This window comes from Triturus cristatus, chromosome 5_1 (genome assembly GCF_964204655.1).
Source record: "Triturus cristatus chromosome 5_1, aTriCri1.1, whole genome shotgun sequence".
NCBI classification, from domain to species: domain Eukaryota; kingdom Metazoa; phylum Chordata; class Amphibia; order Caudata; family Salamandridae; genus Triturus; species Triturus cristatus.
The window spans coordinates 136479006-136505317 of NC_140587.1; the positions used below are offsets into that span (position 1 = coordinate 136479006).

At 44.7% G+C, this 26312-nt stretch overlaps 1 protein-coding gene across 5 annotated transcripts in view; it reads left to right on the plus strand.

The window, feature by feature from the left end:
- Positions 1-26312, plus strand: part of LOC146830407 (microtubule-actin cross-linking factor 1, isoforms 6/7-like) — a 456496-nt gene that overhangs the window by 330895 nt on the left and 99289 nt on the right. For all 5 annotated transcript variants that reach the window (XM_085604595.1, XM_085604596.1, XM_085604592.1 and 2 more), the window contains 4 exons: positions 13108-13251; positions 19920-20108; positions 24301-24415; positions 25461-25630. In XM_085604595.1, coding sequence (XP_085460721.1) covers positions 13108-13251; positions 19920-20108; positions 24301-24415; positions 25461-25630 — 618 coding nt within the window. The remainder of the gene's footprint in view (positions 1-13107; positions 13252-19919; positions 20109-24300; positions 24416-25460; positions 25631-26312) is intronic.

Consider the following 26312-nt stretch of genomic DNA (forward strand, 5'->3'; position numbering starts at 1 on the left):
CAGGTCTTGAGCTGCTTCCTGAAGGCGAGGTGGTCCTGGGTCAGGCGGAGGTGGGTCGGGAGGGAGTTCCAAGTCTTGACGGCCAGGTAGGAGAAGGACCTTCCTCCTGTGGTGGCTCTTCGGATCCAGGGGACGGCGGCGAGGGCGTGGCCGGTCGATCGAAGTTGGCGTGTAGGAGCGTAGAAGTTGAGGCGGCTGTTGAGGTATCCTGGGCCTTCGTTGTGTAGGGCCTTGTGTGCGTGGGTGAGGAGACGGAAGGTGATTCTCTTGTTGACCGGGAGCCAGTGCAGATCTCTCAGGTGTCCGGAGATGTGGCTGCGACGGGGGATGTCCAGGATGAGTCGTGCTGAGGCGTTCTGGATTCGCTGGAGTCTCTTCTGGAGTTTGGCGGTGATTCCGGCGTAGAGGGAGTTGCCGTAGTCCATACGGCTGGTGACGAGGGCCTGGGTGACCTTCTTCCTGGTCTCGGTGGGGATCCACCGGAAGATCTTACGTAGCATGCGCAGGATGTTGAAGCATGACGAGGAGACGGCGTTGACTTGTCTGGTCATGGAGAGGGAGGAGTCCAGGATGAAGCCCAGGTTGCGTGCGTGGTCTGTTGGTTTGGGTGCGCTGCCCAGGGCGGGGGGCCACCAGGAGTCGTCCCAGGCGGAGGGTGAAGAACCCAGGATGAGGACTTCCGTCTTGTCCGAGTTCAGTTTCAGGCGGCTGTTCATCATCCACTTGGCTACGTCTGTCATCCCTTTGTGTAGGTTGGCTCTGGCGGTGGCGGGGTCGTTGGTGAGGGAGAGGATCAGCTGGGTGTCGTCGGCGTAGGAGATGATGTTGAGGTTGTGTTGGCGTGCGATGGCTGCGAGGGGGCTCATGTAGACGTTGAAGAGGGTTGGGCTGAGCGAGGAGCCTTGAGGAACGCCGCAGATGACTTTGGTGGCTTCTGATCTGAACGGGGGGAGGCGGACTCTGTGTCCTTCCGGCGAGGAACGAGATGATCCATTCCAGTGCCTTCTCCTGGATTCCGACGTTGCTGAGGCGCTGCACTAGGATACGGTGGCAAACAGTGTCGAAGGCCGCGGAGAGGTCTAGGAGGATGAGGGCCGCTGTTTCTCCATTGTCGAGCAGGGCTCGGATGTCATCGGTAGCTGCGATCAGGGCGGTCTCGGTGCTGTGGTTGGCCCGGAAGCCAGACTGTGAGAGGTCGAGGGATCCGTTCGTCTCGAGGAAGGCAGCCAGCTGCTTGTTGACAGTCTTCTCGATGACTTTTGCTGAATACGGGAGCAGCGAGATGGGGCGGTAGTTCTTGAGGTCGGTGGGGTCGGCTGATGGCTTCTTTAGTAGTGTTGTTTTGTGTCATTTAGTTGTATTGCTTAATTGTTCCTTGTTTTTTTTTTATAGTTTGGCATTTAATTTCAGTTACAAGCACCGCGCTTTATCACACAGTATGCGCACCTTTATTTCCACACGGCGCCCTTAGCCTCTTCCACCTCTTCCCAGCAGGCGGGCACTGCGCAAACAGAGCAGGTTGCCTAAAAGAGCTTCCTCCTGCATGGTGCACGCAGCCTCTTCCACCTCTTCCCACTGCTACGAATCCCACAGCAGGCAGGCAGGCAGGGTGTAAACAGAGCAGGTTGGAGGGGGCGGGGTAGAGCCGGGCAGCTCTGTGGGCTTATTTTTCACCTACCATGCTCAGCTTTTACAAAGAAGTAAAACATAAACAAATGGCTGTATTTAGTACTGCCTTTTATGTGCATGCCTTCAAGCTGTGTGTGAATAAGTTGCTACCCAGTGTCAGGTCGGGACCCTCCTCCCTTACCCCAGGGGGCCCCTAAGGAATCTTGCCCCTCAGTCACGTACACGCAACCACTGTTTCCCTCTGCCATAGAACCAAACAGAGAGCGGTCTTCTAATCCGTGGGGCAAGCTTTTTTGTAGTTAAGTGAACTGATTGCCGCCACAACATTTCTTGGTTTGGAAACAAATGAATAGGAGCACACTGAAGATTGTTGTTCTTACAACAAATAACTTACAAGTGTCAGGTGATGGAAAATATACTCTGAATTTTACCAATCTACATCAGATTCCTCAGGGGCCCCCTGGGGGGAGGGAGGAGGGTCCCAACCTGACACCGGGTAGCAACTCATTCACACACAGCTTGAAGGCATGCAAATAAAAGGCAGAACTAAATATAGCCGGGAGGATAACTTGCAGAAAGGTGAAGCTGCATATAGGCAAACGATGTGTATCGCTTTGTGTGTCATACAAGCCAGTTTAAGTTGAATTCTGGCTTCATATGGTAGCCAATTAAGAGCATTCAGGTGTGGAGAGATGTGGTTGAATTGTCTAAAACCTGTTCTGAGTCTCGCAGCTGCATTGAGACAGGCTTTTAGTGGAGCTGTTGAGATCTTGAGTAGACCTGTACATCCATATTCGATCCTCAAGATGACTAACGCCTAGACTGCCATTTTGAGGTCTGATGTTTTGCTGAATTATTTCATTTTTTGAAGATAGCTTAGGTGAAACCGGGCACTTTTAGCCAACGAGTTGATGTGGGTGTGCATATTCAGGTTCTTATCTAGAATAATTCCTAGTGATTTGGTTGAGTCCACTATGTTCAGGATGCAGTTTAGTGCGGTGATCATTTTGTTCCATTCCTTTATTTCAGAAGAGGTTTTGGTAGGGGATATTAGTAGGAATTCCGTTTTTTGCGTGTTTAGTTTAAGGTGATTGCATGTTAACCATTGAACGGTCACCTTGAATGCCTTGTTCATTGTCTTGTTCTCCTCCAGTGACGAAATTTTAATATAAATATGTCATCTTCATACACATTGGCCTGAGGTAGTATCGTAGTTAGAGATTCCATATATAGATTAAATAGAGATGGGGAAAGAGTTGAGCCTTGCAGTACGCCAATCTGATTAGGGGAAGGCGATAAAAAATGTTGATTCACCAAATATTATTGTATTCTGTTCCACAAGAAGGATTTAAAACATTCAAGAACGGTTCCCTCAAAATCCCATCCTATTTATAAGTCGTACTAGCAATTTATCATGGTTTACGATGTCGAAAGCAGACAATAGGTCAAGAAGAATTAAAAGACAAGTTTTGTCTTAGTCTAGTGCGAGTAGGTCATCATCCACTATATGAAGTAATGCTGTTTCCGTACTATGATCTGGCTGGAACCCAGATAGGCAGTAGTCTAGCGGATTAATGTAATAGTATTTTGGCTCAGCCATCGTTGCAGACATTTTTCTAGAACTTTAGCTAATAATGGAATATTGGACAGCGGACGAAACGTTTTGGGTCGGAAGGGTTCTCTGTCGGTTTTTTATGATGAGAATGACTTGTTCCGTTTTTAGGCAGTCTGGTAAGGAACCCTGAGACAGAGAAGCTTTGATTATCATTGTTCAAATGGGGATGACAAGTTGGTTGTCGTCACACATTTTGAGGGGAGAGGATCAATGCAGTTGTTATTCGGTTTTATATTCTAAAGGGTTCTGGTGATATCGTTGTTGTCCTATAACTTGAAGGTTGACCATTGAGCTTCATTTTTGGGTAATGCCTGATAGCAGTATAATAATTTATCAATTTGTGAAGTCTACAGGCTAGAGAGGTTAACAGAGGTTGTCCTGAGCTCATTTTCCAGTGAGTTGGCTTTTGCTGTAAAGAAGGATGAGAATTCTTCCCAGCTTATTTGAGGTTTATTTGATTGTTGTTCTACCAATTTGAAGAGTTTACATGGTCTGTGTTTGGCGTTCTCCAGTTCCATTCTAAAGAGGTCTTTATTTGATTTAAGAATACTTTTGTTGTAAGTGTTTTCGGTCTTTCTTGGCAGTTTTAGCTGGGGGGTGTTGTCTCCATTTCCGTTTGGTTAGTCACAGATTTCGCCTTTTTTTCATTTAGGGATCCAGTATACCAAGGATTTTTATCTTTATCTGGGATTCTTTTCAGTTTTCAAGGAGCTATAAAATCAATTATATCTAGTTCTAGTGATCAGTAAGTTTGCTAACGTTTGTCATATTATTAGGTGGGGGGAAGATCCTTCTCACAACATGCTGCTAGTTTCTCATTGGCTAAGACTTTTGTATCCCGTTGTCATTGTTTAGGTTTGACTGATTGCGTAGCTCTGGTTTTTTTTTTACATTAGGTATATAGAAGGTAATAGTATGGTGGTCTGACCAATCGCAAGGAACAATCAAGATTATTTTAACAGCCTTTTCTTTCGCGATGATGCATTCTAGAGTAGATCCTTTTGTGTGAGTAGGGAGAGTACAGGCTTGAGCAAGGGCTTGGTCTGCTAGGAAATCTTTAAAGACATTGACCCGATTATCATTCAAATCATCCCAATGAAGATTTAAGTCTCCTCTGAATATTTCATTGGAGTGAGGGGAAGAGTTTGCTGTAATGATTTCCATTAGGTGGTCTATAAAAGTGTCATTCTTACCTGGGGGATGGTATAAATGCATCACATTTGCACAGTTGATTATCTGTATTTCTTATAGAACGTTCAAGATATTCACAGGAGTTACGTGGTTCACAGTGTAGTTGAGTAACCGAGATCAGAGCGATAAATGCAAGTGATACCTCCCCCGTGTTTAGGTCTCGCAGACCTAGCGCTGGAGCGCACATGCGCTCCTCGCTCTGTGAGGCTTATTGTCATCGATACACTTTTAGAAGGGGACTTGAAGCCCCGCCCCTTCTTCCCATTGACTTGTGTCATAGCTTAGGCTAAAAGCTGGCTTTCTATTGTGAAGGAGGCTTTTTAGTCCCGCTTGTTACCACCCTGTCCACTTCTGGCCCTTTACTTGTAGCGTGATACAGTCTCCTTTATTTAGTCAATAGGCACTATTTTTTTCAGTCCCCTTTGCCTGTCCTGTTTGGTGCTTGAGTCACATGTCTCCAGCTCACTCGGGTGACCCGCCTTGACTTCTATTTACATTCCTTGAACGATAAATTAGAAAGAAATATGGAGCGAGAAATTCCGCACCTTGTGAAACACTATAAACCAGAGCACACGCGGGGTGATTTTACTAGGTCGACAATGCATCACGCACAATCACGGGAATGGGCCGTTGGGTGGGGGGGTGTTTGCTCTCTAGCCTCTCAGTTGCGTTTCTGGAGCAAGGGCCCAGTCAATCTTCGAGTGTGTGAGCCATCGCTGGGCCTGAGCCTGGCAACTGTGGCTGGTTGGGTGTTATTTACTTTACTTCAGGGACACCGCACTCTATTTTTTTTTTTTTTAAGTCTAGCGCTTAGCTGCTGCACGCCCTGCATCCCCAGGGTGGGCGGCCTCCTGCTCCTGAGTTCAGAGATACCGACTCTGAACTGAGTGACGTGTTGTCTGGGAGGAACGAGTGGCCCGTGGCCCAGCGAATCACAGGATGCGGAGACTCAAACCTGGTCTCCATTTCCAATTAGTCATCATTTTTGGAGCAGAAGTTATGATGCTGTTTATGTGCACATATCTACATTTTGCCAGCTTTCTCGCTGTATCAGTGCGCATTTGCCCGCTGCTTGTTTGCACGTTATTGCGGCGCACGTTTGCATACAGTTGTATCAGGGCACATTTTGCTTTGCATATTATAGCGGTACACATTTGCAGATAGTGCACGTTTTACGTGGGTTGTTTGCGTTTTATGTCGCACATCTGTTAAGCAGCTGATTAACAGTTTGAGCGATTCTTTGGAAGGCTGGTGTGCTGAGCCATGACCGGCAGTAACCCCACTGCAGCAGCCGGGGGAGGAGTTTAGATAGCCCATGCAGCATCACAGAAGCAGATTGTACCCGCTCTTAAGATTATCTCTTCTCCTACCCCTGACTGATTTCTGGAATGGTTGGGACAAGTCAGTCACGTGTCGGCACCTAAAACTGTGTCGGGGAGTGGAGGCCAATCACACAAGTTATCGCAGCTGAAAACGCTGGTATGGGTCGGCCGCCCCTCTTTGCTTTGAAAGGCTATGGACTAGTGCCTACGGCTAGGGGTGGATCACGAATGCCAGACCCTAAGGTATTTCAGCGCTTTACCTGCGCACCAGGTACATTACACAAGGACACATTCATTTATGTTAGGCACGGGGAGATTACACAATTTACCCAAAATAACACGATGTTGAGCCGATGCCAAGACTAAACCCAGTTCCCCAGGTACAACGTTGTCAACTCTGACCTTTTCGGCACAGCCTATAAAATGCTGAGGTCATAGCCGCCACATGTCACTGTGACACCATTGCCTCTAAAAACCCTCAGAAGCTTTCACATGTCCGATAAAAGATTGCCTCTAAAAGCAGGGGCTGGGACAGATGTAGTCACAATCGGGTCAGAATCTTCGAATAACAGGAGTAGATTTCATCAATAAAAGTCAACATACCACAAACCTTTCTTAGCATAAACAAACACATTATTGGGACGGCTTTGCATTTTGTTAATTCAATCATATACACGTGATTATGGAGTCAGTAAGATGCCAAATGCCTAACCTACCTGTTTCTAAATAACCCTGTCATCTCCTCCCGCCCTTTATTGCCACTATCCTATCCTCTTCCTCCTCTCTCCCCAAATTATGTGGCATAAAAGCCAGGGGAATGATGGAGGCGGAGGGGAATGGCTCTGCCCATGCCCTCACCAGGTTCCTCCATTGTCAGGCAACTCTTTCTAAAAATGTGCTTAATTTGAGATAGTGGTTTCCAATATTCAGCAACGCACTTAGAGCTGTTGGCATTGTAAATAAAAATGCCTATTATTTATCTGTCTTACAAACCAACACATAAAAAAAAGACATTGCAGAGGGGGGACGATTCTTCAGTGAGTTCCCTCTCTGCTCGTGTTGACTTTAACAGTGCTTGTTCTTAATTGTCATGGGTTACATTTTGTTGTTCCTCTGTGACTGGGGTGTGTGATTTAGTGGCTGCTCTAGCATCGCTTTCCCACTTTGACAACAGTCGCACTTACTTTTATTTGTTTAGCGTTGTGAGCAGTCGCTGGGTCACTGCTAACTTTGCGGTTGCCGTGGCCTGCATACTACATTAGGAGCAGCTCCAGGAGCTCTGCATGTTTCTTATTGGAGCAGCTCCAGGAGCTCTGCATGTTTCTTATTGGAGCAGCTCCAGGAGCGCTGCATGCTTGTTTAGTAGAGTGGTTTTATCACATGCTTGCTGTGCTTTGGAGCCAAGTGTATATAGGTGTTGAAAGCATACATTGAAAGCATACATTCCACTACACAAATCCACTCCATACCACTCAATTCCACAACTAACAATGCCAATCCAACCCACATAATTCCACTACACACTGCTCACACACACTCCATAACACATAGGTAAAGGACATTTCCATTTACAATGCCAATAGCTCTAACTCAAGCAACTGCGAGACCTATTGCATTTCCAATGCTTGTTTTGTAGTCTGTCTAGTCTCACAATGTTGTAGTTTGGAGGAACCAATAGATCCATGCATGTTGAAGATTTTTCCGTTATCCACAATTCCGATAGATCGTCACATCTATTTCTTGGCTCAAGAGGAGGTCAGCGATGTCTGAAGCATGCTTCCCTGCTGAGCGGCAGTTGAGTAGTGGGCCTAAAAGCGGTTTCAAAGAATTACCAGGGTTTATGTCTTAATTAATGGTGGTTAAAGTTACTCTCTTCAAATTATTAACGTTTAACTTTCTATTCTTGGGCATAGTTGTTCTATTTGTATGATTGGGACCGATCTAATTTTATTTTCATCTTCCTTGATGGGAGACTGGATAAATTGAGGGTTGACTCATTGGACAGCAGTAGGACTTGGCATTTAATCCTCAGGTAAATATTTTAAGAGGCCAGGAAAGAATAAAACTCGAAGGTATGCTTCAAGTTATAGGAGCTGAAGAGAAAAATAAAAGGAAAGGAGGCTTGGGGAAATACCAGCTTATGCACCATCCAAGAACACTGCTCCTGAAAAGCAAATAGTCTAAGATGAGGCGGCACAGTGGTAAACAGCATCATCACCATCAACATTGCTCAAAATCAGTTGACAATTAACAATGCTGAGAGCATAAGCGCCATCCTACTCGCTGTCTAAGGCCAGCTCAATGTCTTCTCCACATTGGCGCCATAGAGAACACGCCTCCGAGTCATATCTGCTCCTTAAAGCTGCATCACTGTTAAAGAGTCCTCGAAAATGGTGTCCGCATCAACATTGAAGAGACTCCCATTGGTGCCTACACAGCCACATCGCCCTTTGACATTTGAAAATCCCTCAATGTCGTAGAGACATTATCAACTGGAATCACACCATTTATCGTCGACATCGAAGAGATCCAGATTGGCATTGTCACACTGTCAGTCATCGATGCATTTGACAATGACAGAACCTCCTTTATCAATAGCTTCGTTTAGATACCTACATTCTCCTAGAATGCTCTCATCTCATTTGACCTCTTCTTTGAAGAACGACTCGCGGGGTTTTCTGCTTCTTCACTCTCACAAACACCCAGGAAATGGTGAACTGCACCAGCAACTGTTACAAGACATCCTCAGGCATCCCTAATTCCAGTCACACTGAATCCCAATCCTATACCTACAAGAACTTTATAACACCTATCAAACCTTTCGAGGATCCTTTGCAAGAGCCCTTATAGCCTCTTCAACTGTTGCCAACTAGGATGGTTTCCAAAACAGCATCCATGTTTGCATTGGGACGAAGTGAGAGACTGCCTTCTTCTCTAGTACGACCTCCAACCCCTGCAAGAGGCTGATGTTGCTTCCTTTCTTTTTTGTGTCCCTTCAGGCGTGGATCTGGATCTACTCCTTAGTCTTTTCAACATTTTATTGACACAAAATTTAAAATATTTTCTACTGTGCAAGGGAAGATGTCACCTCTCAAGGGGACTGGGATCATACTTTGCAGTAAATGTTGCAAACAGATGTCTTTAAAAGACCCTCATGAGATATATCTGGTGCTTGCAACCTGCAACCGCTGTACGCAGATTAATCCAAAGGCCATCCAGGATAGTGAGACGAAGCTTAACATCACCAAACAAGACTCTATGCTGATACCAGTCAAAGTTGATACGAAGGTTCCAATCCCGCAGCAGATCTTCATCGCAGTCGGAGTCTTCAGGATAGTCCAAAATGAAGCATAAGAAGTCTAAGCGAGAATCTTCCCCTACCCACCACCTTCGAACTCCGAAGAGGGCACTAGGGTGTCAACATGCATCTCCGTCTCGCTCCCAAGCACCATCGAAGCGGATACCGAGGTTGGTCCTGATGCACCTCGAATTTCTTGGTTTGCCTCTGACCAAACATCAAGCTAAGGCCTTTAGGGAGGCTATGCCGTGCATTTTCAGCACTTTACTGATTTGTTCTGTTGCAACTTTGGGTCTCCAGGATCTGCAAGGACATCCTGTCTAACTACCGACAGCGGGTGCACCATCTGTGCCCCTCGAACTCTCTTCCATTCAGCTCTGGTGCTGGCTTTGATTCCGGCTCCTCTGGCTGCACCAGTTTCTTTTGCATTGATGTTGGTACCAGTGCCTTCAGAAGAGGATTTGCAATCCATTGTGCCCACTGACTCGCCAGCCGGCAACCTCTTAAATTCAGATACTTTGCCATTACCACGCAGTACAGTTCAGACTTTCCAGTCTTATTGGCACTGATTCATACTACGACAATGTCAATAGACAGGATGAATTTGTCCCTCAATATGATGACCTTAATTGGTATGAGGAACCACAGGATGCCAGTGGTCTAGACTCTTCCCAAGACATTAGCCCTTGTTTCTCCTTTGGTCCTGCCACGGAAAACATTGCCTCCTTCACTGTTGTGATGCAGAGGGTGGCAGAAGTACTCGATTTACAGTTACCAAAATGGAGGTAAAGACTAAGTAGGCACCAACAGAACCTCTGTTGCCCTTCAACGAGGTCCTCATGGATACTCTTTCGGATGCTGTGTCTCAACTGGGGTGGCGCAGTGAGCTAAAGAATGATGATGGATTCAAGCCAGATCTATGACTGGGGGTGAGTGTCAGAAAAGTTTCAGCGCTTGTTGTGTTTGATTCATAAATTATGGCCATATCAGAAAAGGTGTACCATCCACTAAACAATCCATTGCTAGATGGATAGTGGCTTGTATTACCACGCATTTTGCAACATTGGATCTTTCGTATAGTCACATGCTTGAATCATTCCCCGTCGTCAGGCTAGGTATCCCAGGTACATTTAATTCGCTGTATGCCATGCTAAAATGACCATAGGCCTGAACAACATTGCTTATTTAGTAGCACGTCCGCCTCGTTTGAAGCAACCCGTACTTCAGCATGTTAGGTGGAAGTGCCAGCTCTCCTACTCCCCCTAGAGGCCACTATAGCTCAGATTTCTTTGCACCAGTGTGAGAAGAGTATATTATACATAAGCGTTTGACCGGGAAAAAGTGCGGGTCGCCTATGAACATATGGAAGAATTCAATGGTGGAGAACTGGAGTTACAGTTAAGCAACTAATTTGTTTTCGAACATTGTATCTTTCAGATGCTTGAATCAGAATAGTAAACAGTGACCATTGTGAAATACAACAAAAGCGGGACGCAGGCTCACCTTTATCGAAACAGGTTTTTGGAAACTGCCGTTCTGCATCCACATCAAGACAATAGCGCTTCATAAACATGTGTCTGCTCTTCTAGGCGGCTGCACAGCAGCTATATTGCAAAGGCCCACCCCCCATAGAGCGCTGCAGTTGACGTCATGCTCCTGGTGGAAAGCGTCCTCACTCTTCCCTGGAGTGGACACTCGGCCTTGGTGTGTCTGAAGTCAATGCAGGCTGCGAGCCAGTGTGCTCTCTCCTGCTACAGTAGGTGGGACCTCATCCTGGCTGTCTGTAGGAGACAAACAGCTGATCTCAAGAGTGCACATCTTCTGTTACATCGATGTAGAACCTGAGGCGTGGACGCAAGTCCAATGAAGCAACGCTGAAAACGATTGGTTTGGGCAGAAAGATTGGAGAAGGACTGGTTCATTCAAATGAAAGGCAATAGGAATCTTGGGCATGAATTTGGAGCCGGTTCTCAAAACAACCTTGTCCTTTGGGAACGGGGGTGAAGGTTCCTTGATGTTGAAAGCTTGCATTTCCCCTACTCTCTGTGCGGCTGTTAGTGCTAGGAGAATCGCTGTCTTCCATTCGATTAACTTTAAGTGTGACTTGTGTATTGGTCCAGCGGGAGGGTGCATTAACTGCCTGAGGACAGTATTCAGTTCCCAAGTGATGGACAGGTGGAAAGTCCTTTCATAAATTGATGTCCTACTTCTCTGCCTGTGTGGATGAACCTACCTACATTTCCGGCTTTGGCTGACTCGTACGGTGCTGGTAATTCTACCCTAAATAATGCATATATGTACTTAGAAATGGTTCTCACTCCGGGGGCAGCATTAGTGCCCCCCAAGAGCAACCCTGGCAACTAAATGTTGAATCGCCACAAGAAAACAGGACGAAACAAAGGAAGTCCCCACAATTCCCAGTTGGCCTTTCACCGGGTTGTGCAAAAGGTGCAGCACTCATTAAACATGGGGCGCCTCAAACTCCTCTGGTAAGTAAAGTAGCTCCTTTCAGCCTCTTGCAGGAAGGAGCCAGGCCTATTTGTGTGGAGCAGGGGGGGCCTTTCAGGTGGCCCGCCGAGGACCAGTGCACACGCATTCTCTTTAATGAACTGACCCCGTTGATTGGAATGGTTTAGTTCCTGACAGGGGTCACAACACTGGAGATTGACCCTGGAATGTTGTACTGACCTGTCCCAATTGACTGTTTTTGTAAACTGTGTAGCCAGGTGGCTAGGCGCTTGTTACCCACCTGCTCTCCCCATCTTTCCGCCAGTTCTCACTTGCTTTCACTTGCACCTTCTGCCTTTGATAACTCTCAGCGGAGCTCCCTCAAGTCGTCTGGTTAGGCCGAGCCATACACCGTTATGGTTTCTTTTAACATAAACATTTACCTGTTGAGAGAGTCACCCCGTTCACGTTTATAGAAGTGAAGCATTTCTGAAATAATGATGCAGTTTAAAAAGGTGGAAGATACTATATTGAATATCTCACAGTAATGTTTGGTTTGGAAAATGGAAAGTCCATCCATTTCACACCAAAAGGTTGAGTCTTCCACTGGACCTGTGCACAGGTTGATGGAAGTTATTTGGAAAGTTTTACTCCAGAATCTCTGATTTAAATCATGACTTTGAAGTTCTCTCCCCCGCCCCAGTTAAACCAATATCTGCCTTTTCATGCCTTTTTCGAAAGGCCTATTATTGTAGCCACCTAATTGGTGAACATGTTACTTGTGGGGGGATAGGGGGGCGACGCTGCTCTCTTATGGGACCCCATGGTTCTGAAAGGAGCCTGCAGCTTACTCGGGGTCCGAGAATCTCGGACAGAAACAAGGTCTTTTGCTGATTGGTTTTAGGTCTCAAAAAATCTGCATCTCATGTGCTGTCAACCAGTAAGAATATAAATTACCTCTTTAAGTGAATCATTCCGGCACCTGTAGAGTGATACAGCCCCACCTTCATTAAATGCACAATCTACTGTTTGCACTCTTAAGTTATTTTTGGTAGATTTTCATTTCATACTTAATTGTAATTGTTTTACAATCTGTATGTTCGTTGGTATTGCACGGAAAAAAAACATTAGTAATAAAAATGTATTTGTTAATATTTTTATTTTATTGTTTTAACATTTAATGATGATGAGCAGTTACTCCGAGTTTTGTTTTTTAATGTCTCTTGGATTGCTATCCCTGTTACTGTGCTGACTTGCCTTGTTTTGGAGTTATATTCTTAGATATGTTTGGTATTTTTATAAAGATGTAGTGAAATCAGTTGGTGGTGAGGACCAACCCGTCCACGCATTCCCTGACCCTGTAGTCTCCTCTAAGCCTCGTGTTTTGTTCTTACCCTGAGACTACTCGTCTGTGGGCTGTGTCAGACCTGTCTCTGTTGTGGAACAGTGAAGGCCCTACCATGCCTGCTTGTGTCAGTAGATTTATAACCTTCTCTCTGAGGGTCTCCTGTGTCATCAGTACCTTCTCAGGCCCAAGGCCTGATTCTTTCCACCCGCGATATGTTGATTTTTATTATTATTAATAATATAAACCTATGTTTCAGGAGCTGATGAAGACCCTGCAGTGTCAGCAGCTGGCCCTGGAGTGCATCGTGTCTCTGGGTGAAGAGATCCTGTCCTCCTGCCACCCGGACTCCACCATTACCGTGAAGTCTTGGATCAACGTCAGTAGCAGCCGCTATCAAGAGGTGAGCACCAGTGGGGATCCGGCGGTCCACTTCCCTCAGCTGTCTCTCGTCTCTCAAGGATGACTGTCCCTCAAAGCCCTCTCTGTGCTCCTTTCCAGACCCCCGTTCCGTTATCTGTTCTGTAATATGACCATCGCCCACCTCCAGTACTGATCTTCCTCTACTATTAGAGCTCCCAAATATTCACTCGCTTGTATCATTCCCCGTTGTCGAGCTGATAGTCCTATCAAATATCAAATTCTACAGATCTCCTTGGTAGGAACTTTTAGGTCAAGAAAAGTGACGATTCACCAAAAGCTTCTTATTATCCCCTTTGAAATAACAAGCAAAACGTATAAATCCCTTCTGATGTAGTTTCGAACGCTCTAAACTGTTCCTATGTGGACATTACAGCAGTCAGACATAGTTGTTAGACACGAATTCATGGGATTTTACAAACCTTCTAATTCAGCTAACAGTTGCACTGGCTGGTGTTTTTCTCTTGTGAATGGTGCTGCTGGCCCCCTTCCTGTCCAGAGATCTGGAAGGGGAAAGCCCCAGCCTCTCTATCTTGAGACTAACGTGCCTCCAATTAACTAAACAAATCGAGTAACCCTGCTGCCGCCAGAAGCAGGGCCATGTTTTTCATCTCACCCACATGGCTGCCAAGATTTCCGCTGACTTGTGTGACATTTAAATGTTTACAGTGTGGTAAGGAGAGACATTTCAATACCTTTTGTGTGACACTATGATCTACAGTTTATTGCAAGAACAACAAGCAGTTATGTCTCCAGCATTGAGATAAACTTACAGGAATGACCTCTTTTGGTGTAATATAATGGTCTAGAAATGCCAATCAAAATACCAACATCATTTAATGGCTCATTTACCTGCACTGCCTTACTTTCATCTTCCAATAAGACCAGCCTGGACCTTTAAAAGAGGGGTTCTGATGCATAAATAGAATGGTGTAATATTCGGGCCTGTGTCCCTTCTAAAATGATGTATGCAGTGTGGTGACAAACATGAGAGATGCAATGCACAGCAGGCAAGAGGAAGGCAATGCTGTCTCTTTCAAGGCCAGCGCAATAGTGAAGAATGTGTTCGTCTTGGCCCTGAATGCTGTAGTGGCAGTGCCCTGGCGATGCTTCAGTCCGTGGTACAGGGCTAAGGAGCAGTGCTTTACAGAGTTAACTTCAGATAATGGAAACAACCTCCACCCTTTCTCTCACCTGCGTTCTCTTTCCTTGCTCTCCCTTCCACTCTCCTTTCTGGCACTTCTCTCGCTGTTCACTTTTCCTCCTTCACTTCAATTCTCTCCCCTGCTATCTGGTTTCCTATGCTTCCATCTACTGTCCTTCTCCTTTCTCACACTGTCCTAATCTGTCCACTTTTACTCCTACCATCTTAGTCTCTGCCCTTTATTCTCTTTTCATCTGTTTCCTCCCTGTCCACACTTCCTTTTCCTCTCATACGGTGCTTTGTCACTTGATTTCTCCATTTTCTGAATTCACCTCCTAAAATTCACCTTTCTCAGCGTACGCCTGTCTCTGTCTCTGTCTCTGTCTCTGTCTCTGTCTCTGTCTCTGTCTCTGTCTCTGTCTCTGTCTCTGTCTCTGTCTCTGTCTCTGTCTCTGTCTCTGTCTCTCTCTCTCTTTCTCTCTCTCTCTTTGTCTCTCTCTCTCTTTGTCTCTCTCTCTTTGTCTCTCTCTCTTTCTCTCTCTCTCTTTCTCTCTCTCTCTTTCTCTCTCTCCCTCTCTCTCTCTCTCTCTCTCTCTCCCTCTTTCTTTTCTTGTTCAGTACCCTCCCTTGATTCCTCCTCCCTTTGCTTCTTCACGCTTCTTCTACAGAAGTGAAGGCATTCGATCACTATAATATATGGTGATCCCAACCCATTGCTTCATGCACCCCAGCAAGAAACTGCAGAGGCACTCTCCTATGCAAGAGCTTTTGGCTTTGCCAATATGCTTTAGACATGTTACACACCAGCGTGGCTGCTGTTCAGCATGGCTAAATGTTACTGGGGTAAAGGAGAGTGGAGTGGCATGGGGTGGAGGGAAGAAGAGTGTCGAGGGAGTAGAGTGTCGTAGAAAGGAAGGGTGTAGGGTAGAGTTGAGTGGCATATGAGTATCATGGAGCGGTGGAGTGGCGTAGAGGGTGTGGAGTAGAGTGTAGTAGAGAAGAACAGAGTAGATTGTTAGAGTGGAACAGTGTAGGAAAGTGCAATGGGTGAAGTGGAGTAGTGTTGTAGAGTCGAGTGGCGTAGAGTAGAATGCAATGGCATAGAGTGGAATAGCGTACAGTGGAGTAGAGTGGCCTAGAGTGAAGTTGCGTCAAGTACAGTGGTGCAGAGTAGATTGGAATTGAGTGCAGTGGTGTAGAGTGCATTGCTTTAGTAAGGTGGGGTAGAGTGCATTGGTGTAGAGTGCAGTGACGTAGAGTGGTGCAGAATAGACTGCAATGGGGCAAACTAGATTATTTCATAGTCGAGTGAAGTGGCGTAGAGTCCTATTTTGCAGAGTTGAGTGCCATAAAGTGCACTGGCGCAGAATAGAATAGAGTGGCATAGCGTGTTGCAGAGTAATTGGCATAGAGTGCAGTGACATCAAGTGCATCGGTTTTGAGTAAAGTGGTGTTGAGTGCATTGGCAGAGAGTGCAGTGGTTCAGAGTAGAGTGGGGCAGTGCAGAGTGCTGTGGCATAGAGTGCAATGGGTTAGAGTAGACTGTTTCAGAGTAGAGTGAAGTGAGGTAGAATAGAGTGGTGTAGAGTAGAGAGCTGTGGTATAGAGTAGATTGTTTCAGAGTAGAGTGGCATATAGTGCAGTGGTGTAGTGTTGTGACGTAGAATGCTGTAGAGTAGTGCAATAGAGTGGCGTAGAGTGCAGTAGCATAGAGCACAGTGGCGCAGAATAGAGTGCAGCGGGTTAGAGTGCAGCGGCATAGATTGCAGCGGTGTAGAATGCAGTGGCATAGAGTGGTGCAGAGTAAAGGGATGTAGATTGAAAAGGTGCATAGTAGAGTGGCCTAGAGTGCAGTGGCATTTAATAGAGTGTTGCAGAGTATAGTGGCGTACAGTGTTGCTGAGTAGATTGGCTTTGAGTACTGTGGCGTTGTGTATCAGTTTTGAGTAAAGTAGTGTATAGTGCGTTAGAGTAGAGTGCAGTAGTGTAGATAGGGTGGTGTGGAGTGGTGCAGGGTAGATTGCAGAGGTATAGAGTGGAATGGTGCAGAGTGGAATAGAGTGCCATATAGTGCAGTGGCATAGAATAGATTGTTTCAGAATAGAGTGCAGTGTCGTAGATTGCAATGTCATAGAGTGCAGTGGTGTAGAGTAGAGTGCCATAGAGTGCACTGGCAGAAGATAATCTCCGCAGATGTTTCACTGCAACTTTCAGTTGGATGAATGCAAACCATCTTAAGTGCAATTCTGAGAAAACTGAAATTCTACCTCTAGGCCAAGACCACCTTTTCTCACCCAAATGTTGGTGGCCAGCAAATACCACCCCTCCTCCAAATACAGTAAATGTGGTTAGGAATTTGGGAATCAAATTTGACACTACTCTGTCATTTAAACAGCAGTTGCTGGAACTTGCTTCCATATTATTACAATTTTAAAGAGATTCTTTGAACTGATCCCCCTTTCAGCAAGGCAAACAGTGGCCGTAGCCCTTATTACATCAAGGCTATATTACTGTAATAGCCTTTATGCAGGTACCAATAAGTCAGTCCTGCATAGGCTACAATTGGTCCAGCATGCTGCAGCATGACAAGTACTGAGGTGGCCCAGGAAATCATCTGCATCAGCGGCTCTAAACACACTTCATTGGCTGTCAATTCACAAACTCGTTCTTTTCAAGGTCCTCCTCATCACCTTTAGGGCCTTCCACTCCTCAGGCCCTCAATATCAATATCTATTTTAAACGATATGTTCCTTCCTGAAGTTTAAGATCATCAAAGGCCAATCTGCTAAAAATACCGGCTTTTAGACTGGCAACGAAGGGAGGAAAGTCACTCATAGTGCTGGGCTCAAAGGCATGGAACAAACGCCCTCCACAGCTTCGCCAGTTTACTTCCGAGTCCAGTTCAGGAAAGTTATGAAAACCTGGATTTTTAGCGCATCTGAGTCTCTCTGCAAAACTCTGATCTGAGGTCCCTATAAAAACCATCAGCAGTCAACCAGGTTCGAAGCCCCTATCCCTGGTTTCCGTCATGATGCTCCTCGGAGTGACAGTTGCGCTCTATAAATGGATCATTACATTACAGAGTAGATTAGAGTGGCTTAGAGTGTCTTGGCATAGTGTGTAGCGATGTAGAGTGGTGTAGCGTACTGTGCATTGGTGTAGGGTGGCATAGACTTGGGTACTATGGTGTGGAGAAGAGTTGCATAGAGTTCAGTAGCGGAGAGTGCAGTGTTGCAGAGTAGAGTGGCGTTGAGTGAAGTGGCATAGAGTGGAGTAGAACAGAGTAGAGTGGAGTGATGCAGAGTGTAGTGGCATAGACTAGTGCAGAGTGGAGTGGAGTGCGGTGGGTGGAGTGTGGTGGCGTAGAGTGCAGTGGCAGAGTGCAGTGTTGCAGATTAGACTGAAGAGTACAGTGGTGTATAGCAGAATGTGTTTGCGCGAAGTGCAGTAGCGTAGCGTAGTGTGGCGTATAGTGCAGTAGCATAGAGTACAGTGGTGTGAAGTATATGGTAAAGAGTTCAGTGGCGTAAATGGTTTCAGAGTAGAGTATAGTGGTGTGGAATGCAGTGGTGCAGAGTAGATTAGTGCAGAGTACATTGGCATATAGTGCAGTCGTACAGTGTGGAGTGCTGCAGTGTGGAGTGGCGCTGAGTGGATTGGCACAGAGTGCCGTGGCACTGAGTAGATTGTTTCAGAGTAAAGTGAAGTGGTGCGAAGTAGAGTACAGTGGTGTAAAGTAGAGTGACTTAGCGTGCAGAGTAGATTAGAGTGGTGTAGAGTGTATTGGCATAGAGTTCACTGGCGTAGAATGGAGTGGTACAGAGTAGAGTGCATTGGCATAGAGTGGAGTGGCAGGCTTCCTCCTAAAAACACAGCAAACTACTAAACTTTGACTTAACAAGATCTGCATTTCAGATGAAAAATTGAACCTATCCTGTACTGAGAGGACTTTTGCTCTCCACATAGTCCATAAGCCAAAATGAAATGCCTTTCTGTACTTGAATGTTACGGGGACTGGGCCATTTATTACAGCTGGTTTGGGCCTCCTTAAAACTTATAGAACATAGATTACCCTAGCTGTAACTATTCAAAGAACATTTTATATTCTCGGTAAAGTAAATTAATTTTCTTGACCCGTGTATTTATTCACAACTTTTTTCGTGACCTTCTCTCCAATTTTTTACACTTAAACATATTCATTAAACCACATTCAGATAATCAAAAAGTTCATTTTTACACTATAAAACACTGTACAGAACTCTGACATTACTTATACCATATTGACAAATATTGACACATACTCACATGAGCAATCTGATAATTAACAAAATGCCGAGTTTGTAGTTGCTATGATTATTTATGCAAACCCTCTTGCTACTAGTGTCCATTCGGGGCTCTAAGCCAATTCTGTTACAGTAGACTATATCAGTGCTTAAGTCTTTTTTTTGAATATCTACTGTACAACTTAAATCCATTGAAGACACTCCCGAAGTTTGTCCGACCCGTTTCGAACCTCTTGTTCCTTTTGTGTTCTCCTCAGGATCCTGGCTTGTTATAATTCTTTCTTATTTAATTAGAGCACATTCATTGTGTTTTTGCAAGGATTCCTCTTTCAAATTCAAATGCTTCCTTCTGTCCTCCTTTTGGGTTCTCATTTTCTATTTTAATTACATCAGGGCTTGGCATCTCTCTGGTTACTGCTCAAATCAGTCTCCTACAGTGCATGTGCTCTAAAAATCCAAGTCTAGCATTGCAGCAGTCTTTCCACTTTTTGGAAATCTAAAATGTCCCAAACCAAAAACATTTGGAGTAAATAATTTACATATAGGGCAAAAAAATAAAAAAAAATTAATAATTGAATGAAAAATGGAAGGTGGTGCAGTCAGTTGGACTCCAATCAGAGAATTCAGAGTGGAGGTAAAGACTTTGGGATACATTGAGTACAAAAAACATTGGACCTCTGATGCTTCAAATTGGGAAGTCATAATTTTAACATAATTCATTCCATGTCAACTTTTCACTTCCTGACTCATGCTTGTGGTATTTTGTTGGGCCTTAAATGCTTTCAAAATAAATGGCTTGCCTGTGGCACTCTGTTGGGTAGAGATGCCTCTTTCCATTTGTGTGGAAAGCTGACTGCGAAGAGAGCATGGATAGTAAACAAATCTAATTTGAAACATTATTTTATGTGCCTCCTGTTCCCAACGTAAAACACAATCTGCTGTCAGTTTCACAATACAGGGATCAAATTACTCTCAAATGTCATCTGAAGCCCCCCTCTAGTCTACCCATTGTCCAGTTCAAGGTCTTCCAAAAAGCCATCCCGCTGCTGCACCGTCACACTAATCTTCTCTTCCTGCGAACTCACACTTAACAACTTTTCACCTCTACCTGTAGTCAGAGGAATGCCTACAACGCATGGTTTCAAACTCTTATCCTTAGTCCTCCGCTCCCAAAAGCCTCTGTCAGAGCTGGAAAGTGACAGAAATGAATTGTCTCCATTTCAGGTGCTGACCTGGGCTCAGAAGCAAGAGGAGCGCATCCAGGCTCACAGCCTCTCACTAGCCACAGAGCGGGAGGAGATCGCCCGGCTCATCGATTGGATCGCCGCTGCTGAGGAATCCTTGAGCCTACGTGACCAGGAGCCTCTTCCCGAGGAGATGGCGGCCCTGGAGGAGCTCATCTCTCAGCACAATGTAAGCAAGAAGAGATCTGGTCACATGCCCGCTATCTGTAGAGAGTGGGTGATCCCAAGATACTCGGTGCTAGTATGGTGGCTTTTCCAGTCCAGGTTGTTCTGGGACTTGTTTTGTTTCTCAACCCATCATGAAATATCAGGACTACAAGTAATAAAATGCAAAGAAAAAGCCGGGACTGCATGACCTATGAATGGATGGATAAATAGATGAGGAACTATGGATGGGTGGTTGGGTTTATTCATGGATATATGGGTTCTTGAATGGAAAATTTTATCTTGGATGATTGTATAGATCTATTCACACATAAGTGGAGAGATTCATGGATCTGTAAATTCATGATAGATTCCTGAATTTGTGCAGGAATTAATGTATCTATAGATCCTCAAACTCTCATGGTTGGATGGATGTACAGATACATTGATGGCTGCTTTTATTGGTGGATCTATAGATGGATGCATGGATAGATGGATTAATGTATTGATTTGTTGATGGATGAACGCATCGATGGGCAAATGCATGGATCTAGTGATGGGGAGCTGCAGTCATGGATATATGGATTCACAGATTGATGGATTTATAAATGTGTTCGTAGATAGATATATTCATGGTTGATTTGTAGATAGATGCATGAATATGTGAATTGTTGGAAGCATGCACAGATAGATGCATGAATGTACTTATGGATTGATCCATTGATATAGAGATTTGAGTGGATGAATGGATAGATAAATTCATGGATGATTTGTGAATGGATGCATCAGTGGATGTGTATTGGATGGAGAGATTCACGGAAGGATGCATTAATGGCTTTAGAAATACACAGATTGATAGATGCATGTATTTATTGAGTGATGCATACATTATATCTATTGCTGTTTACTGAAATAATGTTTCGGGGTGCTCACATCTAGGTTGCAACCAGAACCAGTATCACTATTTCTGAATGAATGGCCTTAAACTGTCAATCAAAAAAAAAAGTTGTATCTTTAGAAAGATCGTGAAACTGACTAGCTCTATCAAAAAGAGGCAATGGGTTGGTTTGCTCCATCCACATATGGGCAGGACTGCAATACTCTCTCAGTATGAATCATTGACACTAAAATACCCTTGATTTGTTTTTCTACATAAGAGTTACCAAAAGTGTAATTGTGCCCTTAGGACATTAACGTAGTGAAATACAGTATTTCTGATAGAAACTTCTAACCGCAGATTCCTGACCTTTTGAATACCCACTGACATCAGACTGGACCCAGAAACCTTTGTATATCAATGTCCTCCAGCGTCGACAGGTGTTGTGTGACATCATGATTCTGCCTGCAATTCCGTCTTGTGCGGCTGTGACTTCGGCTTCCCTACATATGTCACCTGCTTGTGCTGGCATCAATTCCTTTCTTTGCGCGCCAACTCACACGGATCCAGAGCTTGAGCTGTCATCTGATGATTGATGGATAATTTCTTCTAGAAATTACTTTTTTTTTGTGTCACCAAAACCTTCAGGTTTTAAACCATGTATGACCTGTAACTGACAGATGTCGGTCACAGATCTACATGATGTCTGTTTGTGGTATCTTGGTTCCAATCACAACTCGAAGTCGTGTTCATCGTGTGCCAAGATGAACAAAAAGGCTAATTGGGAGTGTAAAACAAAACTCTCAGTAGCAGAGTTAAGGAAATCGAAGCCTAGGTCCGGTTCGATGTCCTTGGCTCGCTAATCTCAGTCGCCGTCAAGAGACAAGTCTATTTCTCCATCGAAAGGTCATTCGTAAGATAGGACTTAGTCAAAGTCAAGTAAGTCACAGAAGTGCCATAACAAATAGAAGCATGGCTCTCCCGCGTCACCCCGCTCATCATTCCCGCCGTTTGGAATCTCATGCAGTACCAGGGCCTTCAACTCGAAGCTTTTCTCCAGCTAGGAATCCTCCTTCATGGGATTTTTCCATTTTGACTCCCAGGTGATAAGGTAGCAATTCCATGTGAGTTCCAGTAGCTTAAGAAAGCTATGGACTCGATCTTTGGTGTTAGTCCGGATCCGGTTGGTACTTATTCGGGCCCCACATATCCCAAGAGGCCTTCGGTGGGTCAGACGTCAACAGATCCGTTCTCGATGCCAACTGTGTATCTTGTTTTGGGTTTGAGGCCGATGAAGCTGGGATCATTGGTTATGGAACCTACAACTTAATTCTCATTGGTGCTGCAATTGATGCCACCGGTTTTTCTTCTGAGGTCCCAAACGGTGGATCCGATAGTTTCATTGGATTCTGAAGGTCATTTGCCTTCAGCTATTGTGCGAGCTAGGTAAGAACCCGATCTTTCACGGGGAGAGTATCTTTTTATGCAGAATATCCTCAAAACGATATTCTGCAGGACTCACAAGATGCTGGAGGTCTTGGAACTTCTCCTGACGTAGGTTTATTATCCCCTACACCAGTTATCGTTACTGAGGAGACATCATCCTTTGCAAGTGTGATACGCAGTGCTGCAGAAATTATTGAATTTGTTTTACTTACGCAAGAGGTTAAAATTACTTTATTGACTCAAATTTTGGATCCGTCACAAGCTTCACAGGAACCTTTATTACCATTTAATGAGGCTTTAACAAATGTATTGATGAGCACTTGGGATAAGCCTGGATCTTGCCCGCCAATAAAAAAGCAGATTGCGAGTAGGCACCAACGAGCCCCAGGAGATCTGGATTTTCTCCTGATAAGTTAGTACTTCGAACGAGAGCAGCAATTCTTCCTAAAGTAGTTCTGCCCTTTTATGTGGGACAATACATCACTTTGTCATCCTTTCATGCACCACCTCATCCTACAAAGTAAGAGCAGCGGTTACATCGTCTTGATCCAATGAGAGTGCTTAGTCTTTATTTGGAGAAAACTAGAGAATTTGGACAGGATGAACAACTTTTTGTTGGATTCTCAGGAGTGAAAAAGGGGAAGGCGGTACAAAAAGGAACTATTTCTAAGTGGATTGTCTTAAGCATTAAGATTTGTTATAGTCTAGCCAAGAAACAGCCTCCAGAGGGGCTGTGTGCACATTCAACTAGGGCAAAGGACAAAGGCTGCTACTTCAGCTTTGGCTAGAGGTGTACCAGAGAGAAGATAATTACATATGTGTGGGCATCTTTGCACATATTCACCAAGCATTTTGTTTAGATGGTCCAGTCAGGAGAAAATAGCATTTTGCACTGTCTGTCCTGCAAGATTTTCTAGTGTGAGCCAGTCCACAGACCCACCATCTGATAAGTACTGCAATGGTATCTATTCAAAAGGTGAGGAATCTGCAGTTAGAAATCTGTATCAGAAGAACTAGTTACTTACCTTCAGTAGTGTCTTTTTTGGTTGAGGCTCTATCTAACCACAAATTCCTCACCTGCCCACTCACCTCCCATTCTGTGGAAGGGGCTAACGTAGAGGTTTTTGTTGATACACACTTACGATTTTAGATGTCTGCACCCAAAAAGTGTAGACTTATCATACACATTGCAATTTGGTTTCTTAATTCTCCACGTCTGTTGGTACGGGCAAAAGGCAGAAAGAAACTGCTGCCAGCTCAAGCAGGTGACGTATATGTAGGAAAGTGGACATCACAGCCGCTTGAGATAGAATCGCACTCAGAACCATGACATCGTATGACGCCACCTGCCAACTATGAAAGACATTGCTATACAAAAGTTTCCAGATCTAGTCTGATGTCTGGAGGTATTCCAAAGGTGAGGAATCTGCGGATAAATAGTCTCTACCAGAAAAAGCGTTACCGAAGGTTAGTAACTTGTTCTTCATAGATTTCTTTCTAAAGAATTTGGCATACACCTTATTCGTCTGAGAGGTTAACTTGCCAACAGGGCTGGGCGAAATCTGCCCCTGGAGTAGCTTGAAATGTACAGTTTAATCTAGTGATGGAGTGCAGTTGACTTTCATACAAAAGGCTGTTTGTTACATTACATAGTGCAGTGTGGAGACAACACTTAGACTTCCAGATCCATTTTTGGGCTTGAGCCCCCCATGGAAGTAAAGCCATCTTAATGGAAAAGATATTTTGAGTAATTTTGGAATCACGTTACAGCTTAGGTGATCAGGAATCCAGTATTGGTAGTTCCCATTCAGTGTATCAGTATGCATTGCTATCATGTACATGTGCTTTGCTTATTGTGTTTTTTTCTTATTACTTGGATTAACTTCCTTTCCAGGTGTTCATAGAGGAGCTAGAACGAAAACAGCCCGAAGTAGAGAAAGTAACAAAGTGCTGTAAGAAGAAACTGGGGACCGAGCCACGAACTCCTGTGGCACGAAAAATTTCTAGTAGTAAGCCTGTGCTTAAGCTTCCTCTACACTTCTATTGTTGTGCTTCCTCCCCACAAGATACAGTTCACCTTTGACTAGCACAGACCATCTATTAAATTCTAAAGATAACAATTCACAAATTAATTGGAAATTGAATGTTACTCAGATATAAACAGGACACCTTATCCCAGCCTCTCTAGTGGCTGAGATACTGACTTTGGAAAGTAGAAAGCATGGTTCTTTAGTTTTTTTAATACTTGGGTAATATAAACTGTGATTCTGTGCCTGGGTACATTACTTTATCGCCCTATGCCTCAAACAGTAAATGTGTACTCTAAACAAACGTGCAGTTATATATACTCTCACTTTTACATATGCGTGCGTTCCCTTTCCATCACCCTATAGTCTGTCTAATCTGCTCTGTACACGGCCCCACGCTCCACATTCTTCTTTGTCCAGCACCAGATGCTGTGATCGCAATAATAAGAGTCTCTGAAAAGCACTTCACTGCCCATGAATAGCTTAGGGATCACTTCTTCAGTCACATGCTCATACTGCATGATGTAAGTCTACCTTTCTTCCTTCTATTTCACTTTGAGGGCACACATATGTAAAATCAACCCCCTCTTCTCCCATCTCATGTTGCCCATGAGTGTGCCTAGCCTCTTCTCCCATCTCACGTTACCCATGTGTACACCTATTCTCTCTTTTCATGCAGTCCATTGTACCTCTTTCCTCCTCCTATCTCAAGCTGTCACTGTATACCTTTGTCTTCTCATGCTTCCTATTGGATCCATGGCCTATCCTCCTTTCACCTCACGCTGTCCACTGTACTACTCTTTCCTCCTCAAATCTCATCTTGTCTGTGTGTACACTGAGCCTGTCCTTCTTTCCACCAAGATGCCCATTTCTACACATGGTTGCTCCTCCTTCATCAAATTCTACCTGTTTATACGGCTAATCTCGCCTCCCTCATGCGTACACACTATCTTCACTTTCCAACTCACTTTGAAGATTTCTGTAAGTGGAGCCCTAAGGGTTTTTCAAACTGGCTTATGCATTTCAGAGAGACGCAGTTCTTTGAAGTCTCCTCAAACTCCTCCAGCGGTGCCACTGGTCGATCTTGAACCCCAAGGTCCGCACACCGCCCAGCTCCTCAACCGCTGGCAGCAGCTTTGGTTTCTCTCAATGGACAGACAGTGCCGTCTCCAGGTGGCCCAGCAGCGACTGAAAGAGGTGAGTATAGCTTTGAGACTGTTACACAGGACCAGATAATACATTTGTGCCGGAGCACGCAAGGATGCAGTTGGCACCCATTTTCTGTTTCTAGATCGAAAAATATTTGCACCACAAATGATTTGTTAATGATAGTATATTGTCTATTATGTTTTTCTCTATGATCCTTATTTTCTATATTTATGCCTTGATGTCGATGTGGTGATTTTATAATTGTTTGATCTTCCAGTAACTGGTATCATGTTTTATATATAAAAATTCACAAATGCTGATGTATACTTCTAACCGCAGATTCCTCCCCTTACTGAATACCCCAGGTGCCAGATTGGACCAGGAGGTGTTTCTCAGCGTTTCTCTTGTGCTCCGGTAGCTGAAGTTTTGTGGCACTGCCCCATCTCAGAAGTGACATCAGAGCCACTATATAGTTGCCACCTCTACTCAATGATGTCTCTTTCCTTCTTCCTGTGCCTTTTGATACAATCTGTAGCTCACTTCTTCGAATTCTGTCATACCTGACAGACAATATTTTCCTAAGTTTTCCACTGTACAGGGACATGTCTTCCCCCCCCCCCCCTCCCCCTAAGACAACAGGGTTCAAACCTTTTAAGGATTTCTACAAACAAGTGTTAGTGACTGACACAGGTGAGGTCTGTCACTAGTGTTTGGGCTCCTCCTGTTAGTC